General features: G+C 40.6%; 1 protein-coding gene across 1 annotated transcript in view; it reads left to right on the forward strand.

The window, feature by feature from the left end:
- The window catches only part of SCARB2 (scavenger receptor class B member 2), a 75523-nt gene extending 50202 nt beyond the window's left edge, over nucleotides 1–25321 (forward strand). Inside the window, exons 5-12 of the mRNA XM_043970028.1 lie at nucleotides 1900–1991; nucleotides 3207–3326; nucleotides 9406–9575; nucleotides 11822–11940; nucleotides 13949–14022; nucleotides 16515–16566; nucleotides 19327–19482; nucleotides 21585–25321. Coding sequence (XP_043825963.1) covers nucleotides 1900–1991; nucleotides 3207–3326; nucleotides 9406–9575; nucleotides 11822–11940; nucleotides 13949–14022; nucleotides 16515–16566; nucleotides 19327–19482; nucleotides 21585–21623 — 822 coding nt within the window. The 3' untranslated portion in view covers nucleotides 21624–25321. The remainder of the gene's footprint in view (nucleotides 1–1899; nucleotides 1992–3206; nucleotides 3327–9405; nucleotides 9576–11821; nucleotides 11941–13948; nucleotides 14023–16514; nucleotides 16567–19326; nucleotides 19483–21584) is intronic.
- The last annotated feature ends 298 nt before the right edge of the window (nucleotides 25322–25619 follow it).

Below are 25619 nucleotides of genomic sequence, written 5' to 3' on the forward strand. Positions count from 1 at the left end.
GAGGAGAAAAAAATCAGCAAAATTAAGAAACACATTCAAAAATTCTGACAGTGTATGCAATATTCCACACCTGTAGTCCCACCCCTTGCAAAGAATGCAGAGAGGTACCTTCTCATGTCTCTCTCTTTTTTTTTTTCAGAGCCGCATTTGGTCTTGATCATTTTTTTGTTGCTGTTTTTCTTTCCTTGTATTTATTGTATTTCTTTCCTTGTATTTATGATTCTCCTGGTTCTGCTAACTTCACTAAACATCAGTTCATACAAGTCTTCCCATTTTTCATCATTTCTCACAGCTCACTAATGTTCTATTACCTTCAGGCATCTTGGCTCATTTAGTTATTCACCAATCAATAGGCATTTCTTTGCTTCCATTTCATTGTTCCTATATAAAAGTATTGCTATAAATATTTTGCAATATATGAGATTTTTCTTTTTTTATCATTGACCTTGGGGTATATTCCTAGCAGCAAGATCTTTGGGTCAAAGGGTATGGATATTTTAGTAATTTCTTAACATAAAATAATTGCTTCCAGAATAGTTGGACTGTTTCACAAGGAACTTATGTTCTATTGGGAGCAATAACACATACATATAAAAAGAAATAGGAAATATGTGTAAACTAATTTCAGAGGAGGGTCAGGGCACAAGTCCAATATGATGGGCAGTTTGTTACAACGTAAGGGCAGGGCAGAGGGGAACTGAGGACACAGGAGGGATGAGGCTGGTGTGGATGAAGACAAAGAAGTGACCCCATTAATGGTGCCCAGGGGAAGGAATTTTGGCCTAGGTGGTCTATAGTGGAGCAAGAAAGTCTCTACACCTGTGCTTCTGATAACATAAATCTAACAAACCCTCAGCCATGTTGCCCTATGGGACTTGGTGGAATCCAATACAGAGGGCCACATGGGTCTGTGCAATTTTTTCACACCAAAATGGATAAACTAATGGCATCTTTAAAAAACAAAAACAAAAAACACCTTTAAGGGGCAGCTAGGTGGCACAGTGGATAGAGCACTGGCCCTGGATTCAGGAGGACCTGAGTTCAAATCCAACCTCAGACACTTGACGTTTACTAGCTGTGTGACCCTGGGCAAGTCACTTAACCCCAATTGCCTCACCCAAACACATAGACACACACACACACACAGAGCTTTATTTGCTGCAAACTTGGGGAGAGAAGGATTGGGACCAGACATGTGGTTTCTTTAGCAGAGAACTCTTCATTCAGTGAACTACCTCTGCCAATTTAGGTCAGTATCTTCTCTGAATCTGTAGTCTTTGCTAGTTTCCTAGAGTTCAGTGATCTGGCCAGGATGTGTGTCAGAAGGAAGAATTGAACCCAGATGTTTCTGACTTCAAGCTATACTGTCTCACCACCTGAGAAGAATCAAGCCAAACAAATATTAGTTGATGATTCATTGGTGACAATCAATAACTAGTAGGTCCATTATTGTTCATATATAACTGTTTGGTGGGGAGAGACAACATTGATTCTTTTCCTAGAAGCAGCTAAGGGGCACAATGGATAGTATACTGGGTCTGGAGTCAGGAAGACCTGAAATCTGGTATCAGATACTTACTAGCTATGTGACCCTAGGCAAGTCACTTAAAAATGTTTGCTCACTTCCCTCAACTCTAAAGTAAAGATAATAACAGCACCTCCTAGGGTTGTTGTGAGGATGAAATGAAGTAATTTTGTAAAGCACTTAGCACAATGCCCAACACATAGTAAATGCTTAATAAATGTTTATTTTTTTCTTTCTTTTTTCAACTTAATGTTCAAAATTCCCTTTTATTCTTTCCCACAGTGACATCAAAATTAGGTCCTGAAAATCAAAGACTTTCATAATAAGCACTTAACTTTTGAATGACCTTACATTTTTATATTTTTTATTTCTAGAAAAATGGAACTAATGATGGTGACTACCTTTTTCTAACTGGAGAAGACAATTATCTTAATTTCACAAAGATTGTGGAGTGGAATGGGAGAAGGTAAATTGGCTGACCTACCTATCCAGTCAGTGGCCTCTTTGGTGTATTACCCACAATTTTCATTAATTTAAATATAAACTAGATTTGTTAAGCATTGTACATTTTTTTTATTAAAAGCAGCTGAAAAATGTATGGTTCCTGAAGCTAGGTGTTTTGCATATATACAAATAACATGGCATTTTTTTGGGGGGGTGAGGCGATTGGGGTTAAGTTACTTGCCTAGGGTCACACAGCTAGTAAGTGTTAAGTGTCCGAGGCCACATTTGAACTCAGGTCCTCCTGAATCCAGGGCCGGTGCTCTATCCACTGTGCCACCTAGCTGCCCCATGACATGGCATTTTAAAAAAGCTTTTTAGATGTATGTGACCAGACATGAGTAAAGAAGCCTTTAAGAGTCTGGTCCCCACTACTTAGTAGTCAATCATTGCACCCTAACTACTACTGTTTATGGATGACTTTCAATTGTATTGTATTGCTTTCATACTTGATATTTTTTTCAATGCTACATTACTTTGAAATGAAACATGTTTGGGGCAAGGCAGTACAGTACATAGAGCACTGGACCTGGATTCAGGAAGATTTCATGTGTTCAAAACTGGCTTCACACACCTACTAGCTGTCTGACCTTGGGCAAGTCACTTAACCTCTGTTTGCCTCAGTTTCTTTATCTGTAAAATGGGAATGATAATAATAACATGAACCTCTCAGGACTGTTGTGAGGATCAAATGATATAATATTTGTAAAGCACTTTGCTAACATAAAAGTGCTAAAGAAATGCACTGATGATGATGAATGTAGTCAGAAGTGTGAACAGGCTCTTGTAATAATTTTTCTAAATGAGTTATGTTTTAATATTTGTCATGAACATATCATAGTGGAATATGATCTTAAATTTATTTTTATCTTAAAGAGAGCTCTGTTTCTACCTCGTAGGTCTAATCTTTATGAAGGAAAGCAAAGAAGACTTTTGCCATTACCCAGTTTGTTTGGGGGGACCCATGACTCTTCCCATAGGATTTTAACATCAGAGATTCAGAATTATCCCTACTCTTATTTCCTGGTCAAAAGGCCATTTTTGTGACTTAGATATAATTTGTGACTTAGATATAAATTGTGGGAAATCCTTACAAACTGAATGGACCCAAAAGGTTTTTAATTTAATTGATCATCCTTTGATATTTCCCCATCTTTTCCTGTTCTTATTTTAATTACAGGTCACTTAACTGGTGGACATCAGAGAAATGCAACATGATTAATGGAACTGATGGGAATTCCTTTCATCCATTAATATCCAAAGAGGAAATCCTTTACGTCTTTGCCTCTGATTTTTGCAGGTGAGAATAATAAAACTATTCCTGCAGGTCGGCCTCACCAGAATTTTGAAGATGATTTTTTGAGCATCATCAAGTGATAAGAGTAGTTTAGGCGCTACATAAGTTTTCAAATTGGGCAGCTAGGTGGCATATAACCCTGGCACTGAATTGAAATCAGGAGGATCTGAGTTCAAATCTCACCTCAGACACTAGCTTTGTAATACTGGGCAAGTCACAACCCCAATTGTCTTAAACATCTGGGGCCATCTCCAGTCATCCTGATGTATATTTTGTCACTGGACCTAGATGGCTCCGGAGGAGAAAATGAGGTTGGTGACTCACTTAAAATCCAATTCAGGGGCAGCTAGGTGGCACAGTGGATAAAGCACCAGCCCTGGATTCAGGAGTACCTGAGTTCAAATCTGGCCTCAGACACTTGACACTTACTAGCTGTGTGACCCTGGGCAAGTCACTTAACCCCCATTGCCCTGCAAAAAAAAAAAATCCAATTCAGTACAAGTCATAACATCACCCCAATATCATGGTATTTTTCAAGAACAAAGGAACAAACAATAAGAAGTCTTCAAATTGCATCTTATCTGTATCCATGATGCTGGTAAATTATATGGAGTAGATGTACTAGACATTCACCATTTTCTATAATGCAGAATTTGCCCATAGAGACTTCTCTAAATGCAACATAAATCCATCTAGCCAAATGTAAGGAAGGGACTGAAAGCTATTACAACTGACCTATAAATTGTTAAGCAGCAAATAGAAATAGGGAAGAAGGGGCAGCTAGGTGGTACAGTGGATAAAGTACGGACCCTGGATTGAGGAGGACCTGAGTTCAAATCCGGTCTCAGACATTTGATGCTTACTAGCTGTGTAACCCTGGGCAAGTCATTTAACCCGTATTGCCCCATGAAAGAAAGGAAGGAAGGAAGGAAGGAAGGAAGGAAGGAAGGAAGGAAGGAAGGAAGGAAGGAAGGAAGGAAGGAAGGAAGGAAGGAAGGAAGGAAGGAAAAAAAGAAATAAGGAAGAGGAGGGCTTTTGATATCCACACCCCATGTGAGAGACAGACCTAAAACCAGCCCCTGGTTAATTCAGATTTGATTTTGAGACAAAATGAAACATTTATAAGTCACTGAGCCATTAACAAAATGAGTTTAACTTTGCCCTAGCACAGCAAAGATATGAAACAAGGATACAGTGGCACTGGGCGTCTTTAGAAGCTACCATCTTTTATCATAATATTGTGACTCAAATGATCTTCAGATGTCCTCCAAGTCCAAGCAGCCCAGATTCCATGTGGGTGGGGCTAGTTATTGCCTTCAGTGCAAGAAGAACCTCTATTAAGGGAGGGAAGCATGGGTCAGTCAGATTCTGGACACAGCTTTTTTACCTTTTAGGGAAAACTAATTCCTCTTGTGGGAAAACAGGGGAACCTTTCCCCTATCACACATCAAATGAATTATTCTTACACTTATTAGTTGTAAGTTTGTATACAGATATAAACAACTATCTTTTGTTGTTGTTGTTGTTTTGTTGTTTGTTTTTTTGTGGGGCAATGGGGGTTAAGTGACTTGCCCAGGGTCACACAGCCAGTAAGTGTCAAGTGTCTGAGGCCGGATTTGAACTCAGGAACTCCTGAATCCAGGGCCGGTGCTTTATCCACTGCACCACCTAGCTGCCCCCTAACAATTATCTTTATTAACAATTGACAGATGTGTTCAATCTGTAATCAAGGGAAGAAGTTTTTCTGCTCCCAGAATGTAAGGATTATATCTTATTCCTCTTTTTTCCTTTCCCCATGGCTTTCCAATGCCTTCCTTATACAGAGGAGACACTTATTAGTTCTATATTAAATCAATCAATAAAAGGCATAATAATCAGAATAGTGGAATTGGTGTTGGTTGTTTTCAGGATGCTAAAGTAATTGCCACAAAGGAATTGAGAGAAAAGGGGGAATATATGACATATTCATAGAATCTTAAATTTAAAGGACAAAAAGCCCAAGACACTATTTTACAGATGGAGAAACTGAGGTCCAGGGAAATTAAGGGCCTCACCCAGGTTCACACAGGTAGTAGGTAAAGCCTTTTTTAACTTAGGTCCCTCCCCCTACCTTTCCAGTCTTTGACACTTTTCTCCCCACCATGTACTCATTAATCCAGTGATCCTGGCCTCCCAGCTGTTCTACAAACAAGATACTTCATCTCTCTTCTCCAAATATTTTCTCTGGCTATCTCCCTGCTAGGAATGCTTTCCTTAGGGGGAAGCTAGGTGGCGCTATAGTGGATAAAGCACTAGCCCTGGATTCAGGAGGACCTGAGTTCAAATCCAGCCTCAGACACTTGACACTTACTAGCTGTGTGACCCTGGGCAAGTCACTTAACCCTCATTGCCCTGAAAGGAAAAAAACAAAAACAAAAACAAAAACAAAAACAAAAACAAAAACAAAAACAAAACAAAAAAAAAAACCCCAACAACCAAGGAATACCCTCCCTCCTCATCTCTGCTTCCTGGCTTCCCCAGCTTACTTCAAGCCCAACTAAAACCCCACCTTCTACAGGAAGCCTTTCTCAATCTCTCTTAATTCTAAGGTCTTCCTTCCACTGATTATTTCCTGTTTATCCTGTACATGGCTTGTGTGTACATATTTCTTTATGCGTTTAGATTATGAGCTACCTATTAGATTATGAGTTCCCTGAGGGCAGGGATTGTTTTTTGTCTTTGCCAAGCATGGGGCTCAGCATACTGTCGGCACATAATAAATGTTTCTTGGTTAGTTCATTGGTTGTTGATTGTTAAGTGGTAGAGCCATTTGTCCACCTCCCTTCCTGGGCTGTTTCTAGGGTGCTGCCTCTACCTCCCCACATTGAGAAGTGAAATCTCCAGGCTGATTTAGGGAAAGAGAATGAAAAGGACAGAAAAAAAAAGATTAATGCAAATGGAAGGAGGGTAATTGGAAGGAGAGTAATTAATGGGAAAGTCAGAAGTATATGACTGAGGAGAAAATGTTGCTGCTGGCAGAGAGGTAAATGTCCTCAAAGAACAAAAAAGGTCAAATTTAAGATGTGATGGGACCCGGGTGGAGTAGAATAACCTGGTCATGGTCAAGGAAAAATGCACTGGGCTGCACTTAAGACTCACTGGAGAGAGAAATCCAGCTCATCCACCGTTTGCTGACACTGAGATAAGACAAAAACAGCATGATGTAGTGAAAGAGTACTGGATTTAGGGTCAAAGGACCCAAGTGTAAATACTGCTTCTGCCACTGTTGGTGTGACCTTAGGCAAGTCACTTTTCTGTGGGTTTCCTCCATTTTTATTAATAAACTGAGATGAACACAAGATCCCATCAATAGGATCATAGGTTAGAATGTGAGCTTCTTGTGAGCAAGGCCTGCCTTACTTTTCTATTGATAGGACCAGCACTTTTATTGTTGGTGGTTGTGGTGTTGGTGGTGGTGTTTGTTGTTGCTGTTACTGTTCAGTTGTTCCAGTCCTGTCTGATTCTTCATCACCCCATTTGGGGTTTTCTTGGCAAAGATACTGGAGGGGTTTGCCATTTCCTTCTCCAGCTCATTTTACAGATGAGGAAAATGAGGCAAACAGAGTTAAGTGACTTTCCCAGGGTCACACAGCTATCATGGGTCTAAGGAAGGATTCCAACCCATGTCTTTCTGGCACTGAATGCAGCACTCCATTGACTGAAACCCCATTTGCCTCTATGATCTGCCACATTTGGAGCCTCTCTAGGTGGAATCTTTGTGTTGATCACTAAGCTCAAAGCTTGTTGCTGTTGTTTGCCCTTCATTCTCAAGGAGGACCATGACATTGGGAGGTGATGTCATGACTCAGTGAACTGGATTTAAGTGAGGGGGGGCTGTGCAAAGTCACCAGCCTCACTTTCTCCTCCAGAGCCATCTGGATCAAGTGGCCAGATATACGTCAGGATGACTGGAGATGGCCCCATCTGTTTTTTGCAGGGCAATGGGGGTTAAGTGACTTGCCCAGGGTCACACAGCTAGTAAGTGTCAAGTGTCTGAGGTTGGATTTGAACTCAGGTCCTCCTGACTCCAGGGCCGGTGCTTTATCCACTGTGCCACCTAGCTGCCCCCATAATGCACTTTTAATACTAGAGGACCTTGGTTAAAATCCAATATCTGCTATTTATCCCCTCTGTGCACGTCACTTAACCCATCTAGTCTCTGATCCCTCGTCTCTAAAATGAAGGGGTTGGATTAGATGGCTCTAAGGTCCCTTCCAGCTCTGTATCTATAATCCGGTGATTTTAGTTTCTTATTTAAAAGAAAACTTTGTTGATTCCATTCATAGTACTCTGTGAGCACTGGACTGAGGAGAATTCTGCCAATTATAAGGGAGCATTATTTATTTTTGTTTATGTGTTTATTTATTAATTCGTTTCCATGTCACTGTTTTAAAAATAATTGATTATTAGCTTTTCATTTTATACCAGAGGTGTCAAACTCCCTCCAAATCAGATGAAAATAAGATTGGGAAATATTTAACAAAATAAATAATTACAATATAGATAATGTGCATTTGTGGTTTTCTAAGTCAATATAGCGCTGGTAGGGATCCAATTCTATTTGAATTGGACACTACTATTTTCTATCACCTTCATATCCGAATGTATCCTTCTCTTCCTGTCTCCCAAAAGAGCCATTTTTTTCAAATAATTTTTATTTAAAAGTGGAGGAAAAGTTCAGTATAACCGGACAACACATAAGTTGAGCCTAACAGTCATTCAAAATTTCATACCTACAGTCTCCTTCCTCTGAAAATAAAAGAAGATGCATTTAAAAGGCAGTTAACAAATTATACATACATCATAATTTTAATATATAATGTAAATGTATAAATATACAAACAGTGAATATTGTTTAAAAGAATCTTACTGTACCAAAACTCTATTAAAAATACCTTTCCCAGGGGCAGCTAGGTGGCGCAATGGATAGAGCACTGGCCCAGGATTTAGGAGGACCTGAGTTCAAATCCAGCCTCAGACACTTGACACTTACTAGCTGTGTGACCCTGGGCAAGTCACTTAATCCTCACTGCCCTGCAAAAAGAAATAAAAAGAAAAAAATACCTTTCCCATTTCAAAGTATAGTAATAGAAAAATCAACACTCTCGGGGGTGGCTAGGTGGCGCAGTGGATAAAGCACCGGCCCTGGATTCAGGAGTACCTGAGTTCAAATCCGGCCTCAGACACTTGACACTAGCTGTGTGACCCTGGGCAAGTCACTTAACCCCCATTGCCCCGCAAAAAAACAAAACAAAAAAAAAAAACAAAACAAAAAAAAAATCAACACTCTCAGACCATTACTTTGTAATAAATGAATGAATGGATGGATGGAAAAAAGCACTTATTAGGGGGCAGCTAGGTGGTGCAGTGGATAGAGCACCGGCCCTGGATTCAGGAGGACCTGAGTTCAAATCCGGCCTCAGACACTTAAGACTTACTAGCTGTGTGACCCTGGGCAAGTCACTTAACCCCAATTGCCTTGCTTAAAAAAAAAAAAAGCACTTATTAGGCTCTTCTTATGTGAAAAGCACTGAAGATACAGGCAGAAAAAGGAGAGAGTCCCTACTCTCAAACAGTTTACATTCATTTTTTAAAAATCATAAAAGTATTTTATTTTCCAGTAGTTACATGTAAAGATAGTTTTCAACATTTATTTTCATAAGAGTTTTAGTTCCAAATTTTTCTCCCTTGCTCCCTTCCCTCCCCCCTCCCCAAGACAGAAAAAGAGCTTACATTCTATTGAGAAAGACCACATATATCCAAAGCAGATGGTAATGCCTCTTCTTTATATCATGTCCTTTGATTGTTGAGCTGCCTGGCTCTGGGTAGAGGTGGCCAAGTCAACCTCTTCGTGTAGATCTTCTCTAGGATAAAGGACAGAGGAAACCATGCAGTGACTTGAGGTCCCTACGATGCCAACACTGTAGTTTAGCCACAGCCAAGTGACTGTTACGGAAGTTCTAATCTGCATGCTCTGCCTTGAAGCCTATTGTTCTAGCACTAGTTGGTCACTCTCATTGACTCTGTCTTTGTTTCTCTGCAGGTCAGTGTATCTAACATTCAGTGACATTGGAAATGTGGAAGGAATCCCTTCCCTCCGGTTTAGCCTACCACCTGAAATGTTTGCTAATAACTCTGACAACAGCTGCTTCTGTATTCCATCAGGAAATTGTTTGGGTTCAGGTGTCCTCAATGTCAGTGTCTGTAAGAATGGTAAGTAAGCTTAAAGAGGGTTCTGGATCATGGGTGTCTAAAATGCAGAAGGTATGGGAGATGGTCTTTGACCATGCTTCCTGGATAATAACTCCCCCCTCCTCACCCCCCTTACCCCCAAAAAGCTAAGACATATTCAAATATACAGTATTATCAATTTTGCATACCATAAAACAGAAACATTCCCACCTTTCTAACTTAGGGACCCTTAGAACAGTGCTATCAAACTCAAATAGAAATGAATGGATATCTGCAAGGCACATATTGATTTAGAAAACCACAAATTAACATTTATCTATGTTGTATTGTATTTTTATTTATTTTGTTAAATATTTCCCAATTACATTTTCATCTGGTTTGAGCTGCACTCAGGAGTTTTGTCAGCTTTAAAGTGATAGATAAATATATAAACTATATTTTTCTTTTTTAAATTATTGATTTTTTTTGGTTTTTCATCCCTTTCTTTCATTTCTGAATCAATCCATTCCCCCTCCCCTACTCCACTCTAAGAAAGACTTTTTTTCAAATAAAGAAAAATGGCACTCTGACGAAACAGAGAGAGACAGACAGGGAGAGAGACAGAGACAGAAACAGGAAAGGAGAAAGATAGAAACAGAAACGAGGGGGGAGCAGGAAAGAGTGAGTATTAAGAGAGAGAAAGAGGGAGAGAAAGGAGAAGAAGAAACAGTGAAACAGAGTTAGGGACAGAGAGACAGAGAGACAGATAGAGAGGGAGAGAAAGACAGAAATGAGAGAGGAGAGGAGAGGAGAGGAGAGAGAGAGAGAGAAGGAATGAGGAGAAACAGTGAAACAGAGTTAGGGACAGAAAGACAGAGAGAGAGAGATGGAGAAAGAGAATATGCACACTGAACTGAAATAACCATGATGGGGGTTGGTGGTTTGTGGGTTGTTTTTTTTTTCAGTGTTGACTTTTGTCAGATAGGTCAGAAAACCTCATTTTACATATAAGGAAAACAAGAACCAGGGAAATGGAGTTGTTTTCACAAAACCACTGAACAAATGCTGTGGGTAGAATTTGATGGTCTTATGATCTATCCAGTGCGAAATTCACTGCGAGATTCTGCTGTCTCTTGAACATTTTCTCTGGGTAAATGTTTCCAGAATTCACTCAGCTACAAAACACTGGGGCTTGACCCCATCACCATGAAGGCACAGTTAGCTCTGGAAAGGCTGACCAATCCCAGCTGAAATGGACATTTCTCAGGGATCCCCATTATGAAATGCTTGGGTTTTAAGGAATGTAGTTTGGGAGATATACTGTCCAGATGTCTTTTCATGTTATCATGCCTTAAATAGGATCGATAGCCTTAGAAAATATTGATGATTACTTGTCTTTTTTCTTCAAATCAAGATGGCAAATTTTCCTTGGCTCTATTACCCAAATGTTTTTAACTGTCTTTTTAAATTTTTATTTTATTTTTAATTAATTTAATTTAAAATCTAGCAATGGTTTTATTTTTTGTTTTGTTTTGGGGGTTTTGGCGGGGCGGGGCAATGAGGGTTAAGCGACTTGCCCAGGGTCACACAGCTAGTCAGTATCAAGTGTCCGAGGCAGGATTTGAACTCAGGTCCTTCTGAATCCAGGGATGGTGCTTTATCCACTGCGCCACCTAGCTGCCCCTTAGCAATGGTTTTAAAACCCATTTTAGGGATGATTTCAGGGTTAGGAATGATTTTAAAATCTCTTTTGGGGATGATTTCAGAGTTAGGCTAGAACCCAGGCACATTTGACTTAAGACACAAGTCTAGCTTTGGTCATGAATTGCTATATGCCCCAGCTGTCCTTTCTATAGACGATCAGTGTATATGTACCAAATCAGTGTTCCTTGAACAAATGGGATGTCAGACAATTCAGTTCAACCAACGTCTATGAAATCTCTACTATGTGCAAGGCACTATGCTAGGTGCTTGGGATAGAAAACCAAAGCAGTCCCTGGCCCAAAGGATTCTACCAGAAGCCACTGCATTCAACCCTTTTTTCCTAGAAGCTGAGTGTATATTTTTTATTTTTGGCTTCGTCAACCAAAAAAAAACCCAACAAACATTTACTAAACTTATTATGTCCTAGGCACTGGACTAGGTGCTGGGAGACAAAGAAAAAGTCAAAATTGCCCCTGCCCTCAGGGCGCTTAAATTCTACTTGGAAAGACAACTCAGAAAAAGCAGATCATTAAAAAGGTATTTACATGTCAAATAAAATTTCCCTCTTCTCTCTTGAAATACAGGTGCTCCCATTTTTCTGTCTTCTCCACACTTCTACCAAGCCGATGAGAAATTTATTTCAGCTATAAAAGGCATGAATCCAAATAAGGAAGACCATGAAACGTTTATGGATATCAACCCCGTGAGTACAATCTCCTCAGGGTGTCCGAGGATTTCCTCTTCTCCACATCATTCCTGTGGTTCAGTTGCATTACATTGAGACCTCTTAAAAAAATTAATTGCCTTTCCTTAAACTCCCTCTGCTTTGATGGGAAAGAAAACCTAGCCCAGCATTTTTCTGTCCATGTCACAGGACTTGAGCTCTTCCTCTTCTTTCCCGTAAATAAATGGCTGAGGACCTTGGTGGGGAACATTTCACAGACATCGATATTTCTCTCTTCCAAGTTAGGGGTCCTTAACCTTTTTTGTGTCGTGGATCCCTTTGACAGTGTGGTGAAACCTCTACATCCCTCCTCAGAATCATGTTTTTAAATACATATAAAAGACATAGAATTATTATATTGAAATATAGTTATCAAACTATTTAAAAAAAACAAATTCACTGACTCCAGGTTAAGAATCCCTATAAGTGTTTGGAAATACACTAGAGGCATGGCATGCTTACCAACTGGCACTGGAGTGAGTGGGGGAAGCACAGATTGGAAAAATTCTTATTCCAAGTTTGGAGGGAAAGAAGTGGGTATCTAGAAGCCATAATAATGGGTGCCACTAGTCCTTTGGTGGGGAGGAGGGAAGATGCAGAGTCCAAAGGCAAATGGCAGAGGTGGAAGAGAATCACAGTGGCAAGGTACTATGACTTGGGGAAAACTTTGGGTAGTAGCAGTAGGTAGGTAGGTAGCTGAAGTAAGGGAAACTGAGCCAGTGCTAGAGGGGCTTCTTGGGTAGGAGGAGGGAGGGAATGTGTTGCCAGGATGCTCAGTAAAGAAATGTTTGAAGATACAGTGGAAGATTGCGTTTTCAATGGAGAGTATACAATGTGGAAAAGTTGAAGCTTTGACCAGCTCATTTTCCAACCTGGATAGATACAACTCTCTTTAGGCAGCTAAGTAGCTTCCCATCCTCAGGGGCTTACCATATTGTTATCAGGGTGTGGTGGACTTCTGGTTGGCCTTAGCCATTCTGCAGCTCGAAACTCTCAGCCTCCCTCATATCAGGGATTATAGGCATAGACCATCCTGCATTCCTTTAAAAAGCCAATCTACTTTTGCTACCTCCATTTCCTTTATTCTCACTCAACCTTCTTTGGTTTGTCTCCATTCAATTGAAACCACTTTCTCCAAAGCTGCCCATTATTTCTTAATTGCTAAATATAACAGCCTTGAGAATTTGACATGGTTTACCACCTTCTTCTCCTGGATGTAGCTCTGTTAAATGGTCATATTATGCAGTTTGACAATGCATATTTCCACTGGGCTGAAGCTAATGACTATATTTTCTAGCATTATAACTTTGAATAGTGTAACATGCAACCACTTCTCAGGATTCATTATTCTCACTAATCAAGACCAAGATGTTCTCTCTCTACTCCTCATCTTCATATATTCTCTCTCTTGTTTCACCTCCTTTCTGTCTAACTCTGTCTCTAATTCTATCATTCTGCTCTGCTGGATCTTTATGTCATGCTCATTCACTGTGGGTGTCCCCCAAGTTCTATTCTAGGCTCTACTCTCTTGTTCTTTTACCTTTTCTATTTTCAGCTCCCTTGGATACAATAATCATCTCTATACAGATGATTCCTTGTCTTTTCCCTCAACTCCAGTCCCATATCATCAAATGCTTATTGGATATTTTGAACTGAATTCCTCCTTAAGTATCTTAAACTCAACATGTCCAAAACAGAAGTTATCTTTTCCCCAAAACCTTACCCTCTTCCAAAATTCCATTTCTGTCAAGAACACCATCTTTTAATCACCTAATTTTTTCTCTGTATCAATGTCCTATACCCATTGATACCCTTCCCTCCCCTAAAAAATCAGGATGAAGGATCTCTTATTTGCAATTAATATCATTCTTCATAATTTCAACTATTTTGTGAATGTTGTTCTCTTAGTGTGTATCATTTTTAGTATTTACTATAATATTTTAAAATATTATTTCTTTTAATATTCTTTCCTCTATTTAATTTTCAGCTGACTGGGATTATCCTAAGAGGATCCAAGAGGTTACAGGTCAATGTTCATGTCCGACAAATAGATGGATTTGAGTAAGTCTTTCCTCTTTTTTTTGTAATGATAGCAAAGTATAATTTAAATCCATTGACAAATAGGTCTTCAGTAGTGACAGAAGAGGTATCTCCTTCTGACTCATGCCCTATGAGGCTTGGTACACAAGTGGCCTCTTCATAGAAGCTGTTAGAATGTATGCATGTCCCTTGTAATGTTTCTCTATTTTTTCCCATTCCTATTGTTACTACACTGGTGTGGGGCCTGATCACTTCATAGTTGGCAATCTCCCTAACTCCTAAACATTCTCCCTACCTTTATATTCTTTCCTTTCCAGTACATCCTACCCACCACCCCTGGATAAATCTTTTTAGGGCATTGCTTTAATCATCTCTCTCCTCTTCAGTAGTAGTTTTGGGGGGGGAGTTTGTGTGGTTTTTTTTTTTCTGGGGCAATGAGGGTTAAGTGACTTGCCCAGGGTCACACAGCTAGTAAGTGTCAAATGTCTGAGGTCGGATTTGAACTCAGGTCCTCCTGAATCCAGGGCCAGTGTTCTATCTACTGTGCAACCAACATGCCCCTTCAGTAGTAGTTTTGCATTGCATCCAGGAAAAATCCTTCTTCTAGCCTGAAATTCACTGCCTGTTCTTTTCCTACCTGCCCTCTGAACCCTTTGTACCTTTCAAGCCTTGCCTCCCATAGTTCTGCACTTCAGCCAAATTGTCTCTGAAATAATTCTTGTCCTTAATCACCTAGATACTATTTCTTTTCCCTGGGATGACTTCCTTTCGATTTCCTCCTATCTAAACTCTGTTCTTGGGGCAGCTAGGTGGTGCAGTGGATAAAGTACTGGCCCTGGATTCAGGAGGACCTGAGTTCAAATCCAGCCTCAGATACTTGACACTTGCTAGCTGTGTGACCCTGGGCAAGTCACTTAACCCTCATTGTCCTGCCCCTCCCCCCCCCCAATCTGTTCTTTGTTGAAGACTCAGCTCAAATCCCACCTTCTCCATGAAGGCTTTCCCACTTGAAAATCCTTTCTAGGTTTTTGGGACACCATTCTCTCCTGGTTTTCCTCCTCCCTATCTGACACGTCCTTCTCTTTCTCTTTTGTTGGATCCTCCTCCAGATCTTACCTCCTAACTGTTGTGTCCCCCAGGGTTCTGTCCTGGGCCCTTTTCTCTTCTCCTCTGTCCTACTACACTTTGTGATCTCATCAGCTTTTTCTATGACCATCTCTACACTGATGATTCTCAAATCTACCTTTCCTGACCTAATCTTTCTGCTGACCTCTAGTCTCTCATCTCCAACAATCTTTCATCGTCTTGAACTGGATGTCCAGTAGATGTATTAAACTCACCTTTGCAACATCACTTGTATACTCCTCTCTTCTCTCCTTTGTCCCTGCCGCCATTCTAGTGCAGACCCTGACCACCTCATTACTGGGGTTTTCCAAGAGTCTGCTGGTGGCTCTGCCTGCCTCAAGTCTCTCCCCACTCCAGTCCATCCTCATTCAGCCACTAAAGTGATTTTCCTAAAGCACAAGTCTGATCGTGTCACCCCCAACTCCATAAACTCCAGTGGCTCCCCATTGCCTCTAGGAGTAAATACAAAAGGTTCTGTTTGGCATCTAAAGCCCTTTAAAACCTAGCCCCCTGCTACCTTTCCAGTTTTCCAGGGCTTGGCCCAGTGTACTACACAGAGTAGGTACTTTAATAGATTGGATAAGGGCTCACTCACTTTATTACTCACTAAAATCAGCTTCTAATAATTTTGGGCTGGTCCCCATCACCGACCCCTAAAAAATTCTACCCTCATAAATAGATAGAGATGGCCTGCTAAGTGTGAAGAGCACTGAACTTGGAGATAGAAGACACAGGTTTGTGTACCATCTATGTAACTTACTTATTTTCTCAACTATAAAATGGATATAGTAATACTTTGAGGCTTCTGAGGAAAAAGAAGATCATTTCCATAAAACAGAATAGAAGTGACATATTCATTTTTAAATGATGAAGGTTTATCATGCTGAGATTATACAGAACAATTTATAATTAACTAACTCTAGGCAAGAGTTAAAAAATGTTTTGAGGCATGACTGCATCATACTTGTGAGTGGATAACCTTAAGTCCAAGTGACTCCTGGGAAGGAAACATTTAGTTTGGACATAAAAATTCTGGTATGTTCATTTAAAAACAAGCAACATTTTTTTCATAGGCATACCTCATGAGTACACAAAATTGACACATGGAAAAGGTACTTATATTTCTCTTGAATGAATGAATGCATTTAACTGGGAATCTAGAGTTACAAGATAATTTGAATTTAATGTCTTATCTACATCCATTTATAAGAAAACAATTGAGAATTTCGTAGTGAGACTAAAACAAACAAGACTTGTTTCCTCCTTAGCCTTACAACTGTTTTCATGTTACAAATTCGTCACTTTGGTTTAATGTGTCATTATGGTGGTGTGATTTTTATGGCCTATAGAAATATTATAAAGTCTTTGTGTCCTTTCTCTTTTTGTAGTGAAACTGGAACCATCCAGAGCTTGGTTTTCCCAGTCATGTATCTAAATGAGGTAAGTCTTAGGAGAACATTATGGGCAAGGTTGTTTGAGAAGACTGGGATTGTGCAATTGGAAAAATAGTTCATAATGATGTCCACTTTTTAAAAATCCGTTTACATTTTAAAGGGAGTTGAAGGAAGAGTTTGATGGTTCACAAAAGAAACCCACAACCAACCAAACAAAACCCCACACTTGTTTGTCCTCATATGGACAATTTCTGGTGACATGTCACAAGAACCTACTTTCTAAGTGCCTGAGATTCAAAAGGCGGGGCAGATTGCAATCAAGAATTAGCAGAAATGATGGCAAGAAAGGTGTTTGGGGACATCTAGATGGCGAAGTGGATAAAGTACCAGCCCTGGATTCAGGAGGACCTGAGTTCAAATCTGACCTCAGACACTTGATTGACACTTACTAGCTGTGTGACCCTGAGCAAGTCATTTAACCTTTATTTCCCTGCTTTAAAAAAACAAGACATTTCTCTTTTAGGGTCATAACTATGAAAGAGAGAGTTCTGGAAGATTTTACCAGTAGAAAAGAATGTAAGAATGAAACAGCTGTCATCAGCAGTTATTAAAATTAAATATTATATGTATATGCATATCCATACATTTATACATATACACACATACATATATATGTATATGTATATGTGTACATATGTGTGTGTGCTACCTCAGTAGCCATTTAGTCCAATCCCATCAATTTACAAATGAGGAAAATTAGAGAGGGTTTCTTGATTAATGTCATGCAAGTGATAAATGTCAGAGGTAGGATTTGAGCCCATGGCCTCTGACTCAGTGTTATTTCCATTGTATTAAAAAGACCCAAACAAACCAACCTCCTTTTTCTTCATAGCAACAATGACAAACATTTCTTATTCTCATTAATATCTCTGTCAGGAAGCTGATAGAGAGGTGCTCATTCAAATTTAGGGGGAAGATGGGATTAAATTAATGACTCAGATGAAGTTTCAGGATTACTTACAGGCTTCAGTTAATAGCTATGTTGGTTAACTATTGAGGAGTGTCCCAATTTCAAGTAAAGGAATGTTTTAACAAGGCTTTATAAAAGGAATATCCTTTATCACATCCATCCCTTTATACTGTCCCTGTTTTCCACTACCCATATTATCAAGGCAGGTATTTCCACTGCATCATACATAGGGACCCTAGATTGTGCCTTAGACAAAGACTGGGAATCATTCATTGTGTCCCAAAATATTCCCTCATGAGAGATGATACATTTGGACCCCTACTCTATTCCAATCAGTATTAATCAGTTTTATATGATTCCATAGAGGTAATGATTATAAATTCTGCATATTAGACCCCAGAGCTGTGAGCTGTGGCTTGTCTTAACCATAGGAAGCTAACTAGAGGCCCTCCACTCTTGTTTTTCCTTGTTTTGGTAACCAAGCTCAGTGTGGCAGAGGGGACTCAATGACATGGAAAGTTCCCCAACTTATTTTGGTCCTTCCAGACCACTCTCTCTTGTCCAACATGAGCAGGTGATGATTTTATGACCATCACATGACCACTTAGTCAGTAGACACCCAACCCAAGATCCCCTGCTGATGTGCCATTTCTAGCTGAGGCATCATTTTTGGCCCACAAAGCAATGTCTATCAACCAATGGGATTCTGTACTTTGTAGAGCCCCTCTAGAATGTCTGAGTATCAAATCTAGTATCAAGCCTTATAAAAGTAAGGCTCTGGAGGGGCAGCTAGGTGGCGCAGTGGATAAAGCATGGGCCCCGGATTCAGGAGGACCTGAGTTCAAATCTGGCCTCAGACTCTTGACACTTACTAGCTTTGTGACCCTGGGCAGGTCACGTAGCCCCCATTACCCCGCAAATAAAATGAAAATAAAAATAAGGCTCTGAAAGAAGGGGACATCTCAGATCATGAAGAAGACCTGAGGTCTACTTCACTAAAGGGGACCATGAACCCTTTAATAAAGTGCTATTGGCTCAGAGCTCTGCCTCAGTGGTTTTTCTTGCATATTGGGCAATTATTATCCCTACACCCTCAAAAATGTGTTTCTCTCACATGGAGTGTTTCCCTATTCATGTTCATTTATTCCAGATGACTTAATGTTCAAATCAAATTGTTTTAAAGAAGAATCACGATTTGAATGAGCTTGAGTTATCTGTTATGTAAAGGAGTACTGATGGAATTCTTTGCAAATCCACATTCTATTATATATCTTCTCCTTTCTGTTGGCCCCTTCAATTCTGAGGAAGAAAAACAAGGTGTTTTCCCCCTCAATTATGTCCCCATGGGTGGGCCCTCCTTGCCAAGGCAGCAGTCATAAATTCAGTGACTAAAGTCTCTCGGTAGGGGTAAAGAAAGAGGCCCTGCCCTAAGGGGCTTACTTCTATTGAGGGAGCTATGACATACACATAAATGTGTAAACTTTAAGGTGTTAGTAGCAGGGAAAGGTGACATCTAGTGTGGCCTGAAATAAATTAAAATATAATTGGGAAATACTTAACAAAATACCTAAAAATACAACAGAACATAAGTAATGTCGATATGTGGTTTTCTAAGGCAATGTGACCCACAAGGATACTTATGTATGGTTTAGGGGTCCCCATTTTTATCTCCGTTTGACCATTCAGGCTTAAAGGATGACATATTATATGCTATGTAAAGCCGACTGGAGGAAAGGGGGTACCTCTAATCTGAAGAGAACAAATGTCTGATCTTCAGCCATGTTCCTGAGTGGGAATTACTCTGACCATTGGGAATGTCTTTCCTTGTCTTTCCAGAGTGTTCTGATCGATAAAGATTCTGCAACAAAACTCAAGTCCGTAATGAACACCACTATGGTCATCACCAACATCCCCTACATCATCATGGCTCTGGGAGTGTTCTTGGGTTTGATCTTTACCTGGATGGCATGCAAAGGACAAGGTTCAGAAGAGGTAAGTGAGCGCTCACACATAGGTATCTCTCTCTATAATTAGGCATATCTGTGTGTGTATATTTATATGAGAGGTAGCATGGATTCCAAGAAGACATGGGTTCAGGTTCTAGCTCTTGCCATATATTATCTGTGTGACCCTGGTCAAATCATTTGATCTCTCAGTGATCCAGACATTTCTGTAAGGTCATAAGTTGCAGGGGGCAGCTAGGTGGTGCAGTGGATAAAGCACTGGCCCTGGATTCAGGAGGAGCTGAGTTCAAATCCAGCCTCAGACACTTGACATTTACTAGCTGTGTGACCCTGGGCAAGTCATTTGGCCCTCATTGCTCTTCAAAAAAAAAAAAAGAAAGAAAAGAAAAAAGAAAAAAAGATTATAAGTTGCAGAGTTAGTACCCACCTGAAATGGTAGAAGGAGTTGTCTCTATGCTCTCTACCCCAATGAATTCACAGATCCCATGCAGGGGTGGGGAATGGGGGATGTTTATGTGTCTGTGTGTAAACACACACACACACACACACACATCTCTTTTTTTTTTTAATTTTTATTTATTTATTTATTTTTGCAGGGCAATGAGGGTTAAGTGACTTACCCAGGTCACACAGCTAGTGTCAAGTGTCTGAGGGCACATTTGAACTCAGGTCCTTCTGAATCCAGGGCCAGTGCTATATCCACTGCACCACCTAGCTGCCCCCACACACATCTTTTAAAAACTATAAGCAAGGTTTAAAGTTTTGTGTAGTCATCTTTCTCATTCATTGTATATTGAAATGCTTGTTTGCTGATAGAAAGTTCACACATATACACACAATTTAATTTCAGAAAAAGAGAGACCCTGATTAAAGCTAGGAATTAACCATCCAAATGCTTCATCTATTATAATTTTAATTCAACAAATCTTTTTTGAACACCTAGTATCTGTAGCTTCCACTGAACCCTTCTCCAATGACTGATGGCAGTAGGTGGTAGATGATTGGTGGTTAGGTACATCTGAGTTCTCAAAGGATTTGCCAACAGAGCCAGGGTCACAAAATCAGTGTCTGAGGCAGAATTTGAACTCAGAAACAGGAGTCTTCCTGACTCCAAGTCCCTTACTCTGTGCACTATGGCACCACCTAGTGGCCAATAAAGGACAAGCTCAAACAGGTCTTACCAAACTGGAGGGGTCTTTAGTATCAATTGGACAATGAACTAAGTCCAAAAGAGTGTGCTGGCAAATGTTTAACAACCAGTGCTGGTGGGAAGTGGGGGAAGAGAGAGAGGTACACATGATACACTTTAAAGTCTAATCTGCCTTTTCCATCACTTTCTTAAGTCTAAACAATTAACAAAACAATCATCAAGCCCTGCTTTGGAGGGTTTGCTAAATTTCAGAGGTATAAACATTCACACTGAAAATTCAACAATCAGGCTCACCAGGCGGTTTGATCTGGCTCCAGCACTTCCCTGACTGTGTGTCCAAAGTGCTGTCTTAGGTGCAGGTTTTTGCTTGTCGTTTCAGGGTTTTGTGCACTTTCCCTAAAGCAGTCCCTGATGGGCAGCTAGGAGGCACCACAGTGCACAGAGCACTGGGTTTGGAGTCAGGAAGATGAGTCTTCCTGAGTTCAAATCCAGCCTCAGACACTTCCTAGCTGTGTGACCTTGGGCAAGTCTCTTAACCCTGTTTGCCTCAGTTTCTTCATCCATAAAATGAGCTGAAGAAGGACATGGCAAACCCCTCCAGCGTCTCTGCCGAGAGTACCCCAAAATGGGGTCACAAAGAGTAGGAAACGACTGCTCAACAATGTAGCAGTCCCATATGAAACCGATTCCCTCGAAAGCTATCCTGCCAAGTTGAGTCATTTTTCTTTTCCATCTCAGTCCAACAGTGTAAAATAGTAACCTTATGAATCAAGATTATTTTGGCAAGGCTCATAAGAAACCCTAAGCACCTTGTTACTGTTATTTTTCTGCTGTGCTCTAGATGAATGGGAATCAGAGGACTGATTTTCTGAGCCAGAATTTTATTTTAAACCCCTTTGAGCAGATCAGAAACCTTTCAGCCCCTGGGGAAAAGGCCTGGCCCTCTTGGCCCTAACTGTTCTGTGTTGTGTATTCCTCAGGGCACCGCTGATGAAAGAGCACCCCTCATGAGGACCTGAGATCTTCTCTCCCTTTTGAGCTTGGTGAATGAACTATGTCAGCGGGCAAAATTCCTTGGGAAAGCATCTTTGTGTTCATCAACAAGTCAGTCAACAAGCATTTATCAAGTGCTTTCTGCGTGTCAGGCGCTGTGCTAAGTGCTGGAGATTCAGACATAAGCTCCCTCAAGGAGCTTACCTTCTAATATCATCTAATTCATTAATTTTATGCACTATTGAGATGGGAGGGAAATACGTCATCAGTATTCCAGCTGGCTGCTACATTGGATTTTGAAGAACTGACTGACACGGCTGGTGATTAGACCTTCTGAAATCATACAGCCCGTTGCATATTGCTTTGTGTTCTTGTTTGTGACAGGCAGTTTCAATAAATACTCTAAGTATTAATGATTTGGGGGTTTCTGGGATGCTGGAAGCTCTCGAAGTTTCATATCACTTGTGATTAAGAAGTCTCTGCATCCCTTGTTAGATATTGGAACTAACCCTATTTTCTAAGCTATCACGTCCAGCTTTAGTTATCACGTTGTCTTCTTATCTCAAGACTAGTTGTCGTGTGGGATATCTGTGGGCCTGGGTCCTCCCTGCCACCCACGGATGAGGCCTTTGCTCTAATCGTTGAAGACATCTCCCTATACAAATTGTAATTGCAACCATTAACACCACATTTGAGAATGACTGCATCATGGTTGGACATATATCTGAGTTATGCCCTCAGACTTGGCTTTTAAAAGGGAGAGCAGAGACAGGGAGTGGAGGAGAGAGCCACAGCTCAGACAGGTGAGAAGCTACCTCCAGAGGCTCCTGAGCTCCTGTGAGGCTCTCCTGGGGAATCCCAAGGTCCCAGAAGGGAAGGAACCACGGGGCAGGGGAACAAGGACTTCCGAGACAAATAAAGCAATCCCTAGACCAAGCTTTCTGAACATCGTGGAAGACACGACTGAGTTCCTGGACCAAGCAGAAGAATTTGGAACTGAGAAAGAGCCGGAGCTGAAAAAGGCCCAGAGACAGCTTCCAAGTAGAGAAACAAATCTGGGGAGCTTGCTTTTTGGTGGCACTGTTAAGTCATTTGGACTCTGTGGATTTAGGGACAGGGGACTGAGAGGCAGCATAATCTAATGCACTACACTTAGAGTCGGAAAGACCTGGATTAAAGGCTTCCCTTAGATACTTAGTAGCTATGTGACCCTGGGCAAGTCACCTGAACTCTCTGTTTCCTAATTTACTCATCTGTAAAATGAAGGGGTTGGATTCCATAAACCCTAAGTACCTACCAATTGCAAATCTATGAGCCTATGATCAATTCTCTAGTAATTCTCAGTTCTTTCCCTGTCTTGGGGCCCTCCCCTGGTCCTTAAATCAGGAGGGCTCTGAGGTGCCCAGGATTATTGCTTGACTCTCAATACTATCCTTTTATGGTTCTGTGAGGGAGGGGCCTCAACCATAAGATGGTCCCATAAATCTGGAAAACTGTAAAGGTTCTTTGGAGGAAAAGGGTCTTACTTGGGGGGGAGGGAAGGGCCAACTCCTTGATGATCCCATTTCCTTCCCCTTTCAGAGGCTCTCAACCCTAAGGTAGTTCCCAAGGAGGTAGAGACCATGAGAGATGGAAGAAAAATTAGGAAAGTCATTTTAACTGTTCAGGAGCTAAGATGTGAGTCAGTACTATTTTGCATTTTTTGCTGGGGTTAAATAAAGTTTCTCCTGTATTGGTTAGCCTGAGTGTTTGCATGGACGGTGAAGTCTCTTAAAATTTGTTTTTGCAAAGATCAGTCAGTTAATAAGAATTTATTAAGCACTTACTATGTGCCAAGCACTGTGCTAAGCTTTGGGGATACAAAAAGAGGCAAAAGAAAGTTCCTGCCTTCAGGGAGCTCACTATCAAAAGAGAGAGACAAGAAGCAAATAAATAGGTATAAAGAAGCTCTATAAAAGATAAATAAGAAATTATTAAGGAAGAGAAGAAGACACTAGAACTAAGTGGGATTGGTAAAAGTTTCCTGGTAGAATGTGGGATTTTAGTTGGGACTTGAAGGGAATAAGGGAAGCCAGAAAGGAGGAGGGTGAGCACTCCAGGCTTGGGGGAGAACACGTCCAGAGATGTCTCTTGTTTCTGGAACAGCCAGGATGTCGTTGTCATAGGGCTGAAGAGGTCATAGCAGTGAGGAAGATGCAAGATCACTGAAAAGGTAGAGGTGGGGCTGGGTTATGAAGGGCTTTGAATGCCGAACAGAGCCAATGTTCCCAATGATCTTGGCAAGAGTGATATTCTGATACCCCCAGATTCAGGGGAGAGCTGCAAAATGAACCAAATTTTGATGTTCTTAGAAGATAACCTGGATAGCAGCATCAGCTAATGAGGGTGTCTCTGAGGACCTCCTTCCCTCAAGATTCAATGCTGTTCTGGGGCAGCTAGGTGGCACAGTATAGAGCACCGGCCTTGGAGTCAGGAGGACCTGAGTTCAAATCCGGCCTCAGACACTTAATATTTACTAGCCATGTGACCCTGGGCAAGTCACTTAACCCCAATTGCCTCACTAAAAACAAAAACAAAAACACAAAAAGATTCAATGCAGTTCACATAAACCCTGAACTATGGATCCCACTTGAATATACTGATAATGTAACTAGTCAGGCAAGTGGCAGCTGAGGGAAGATGTCCATCTCTATTATAGAAACCTTTAAGAAAAAGTTCATTCTATTTTTAGTTGACTTGGGGGAGGGGTCTTAGAATCATAGACCACTAGCCCTGGAAACTTCCTTCCAACTTATTTATTATAGATGAGAAACTGAGCTTACAAAGAAGTCACATGACTTGCCCAAGGTCACACAGCTAATTAGTGGCAGAGCTCTGATTAGTAACCCCCTCTCCTGACTCCTAAGCCAATTATCTTTCCATGCCTACTCTACCATCCCTCCAGGAAGCTTTGGGCCTCATACATTTATGCTAGGTAGGGGTGAGGGTAAAGGGGATCACATATGGGGATGGTAGGATGGCATGGTGGAGAGAGCTCTTAATCGATAGGGCTATTAAGCACTTGAGGGGTTTGGGCATGCTCCAGTATTCTCTTGCTCGGCAAAGTCATTACAGAGACATATGGACAATTTCAAAACAGAAAAATTATTTGGGGCATTTGAGGAACATTAATAATAGTGTTATAAAAATATTGACATGGTATTATGACAGTGTTCTCATCTGATGTTTCACTTGAATCAAACATTTATCGGGTCTTCCTTGAATTAAAAAAAAAAGCAAACAAAAAAACCTCAATCAGTTTAAGGGAGGGATAGTGATTTTTGGAAACTAAAATCAGTTGAAAAGTTTTTCTTGGTTATGGTGACCCATTTCGGAGTGGGAGTGTCTTTTTATCTAATTTAATTAAGAGCGCTATCTCTGTTTACCTTGAACGGGGTCAAATGGTGACTCCTTAGAGGTTGTGATTGGTTTCCTGAAGATATTTTCTCCAAGGGTGTCCCATGATTGACATTCCTAATTGTTCTCTTTGGTAAAACAAAAATTCTAAGCTTAAACTATGTACCTTCTTTTTAATTCACTGTAGAATTTCATCTTTTGTTTCATGATAACTGTAAAATTGGAAATTACTTGGGGGAGAGAGGATATTTTGATAAGGGTCTGAACCTCTCTCTAAGAAGAAATGCTTGCATATTAATAAATTTTCTTCAACAGATTTTGGCTAAAATTCAGAGTATTCATTGTTTTTCTCCATTTAGTACTCGATTAGAAATAATCGACTCAAAAAGCATTTATAGGGGCAGCTAGGTGGTGCAGTGGATAAAGCACTGACCCTGCATTCAGGAGTACCTGAGTTCAAATCCAGCCTCAGACACTTGACACTTACTAGCTGTGTGACCCTGGGCAAGTCACTTAACCTCCATTGCCCTGAAAAACAAAAACAAAAACAAACAAAAAGCATTTATTAAGTACCTAATATACACCAGCTACTACACTAAGTACTGGGGTTACAAAGAAAGGCAAAA

This window comes from Dromiciops gliroides, chromosome 6 (genome assembly GCF_019393635.1).
Source record: "Dromiciops gliroides isolate mDroGli1 chromosome 6, mDroGli1.pri, whole genome shotgun sequence".
Lineage (NCBI taxonomy): Eukaryota > Metazoa > Chordata > Mammalia > Microbiotheria > Microbiotheriidae > Dromiciops > Dromiciops gliroides.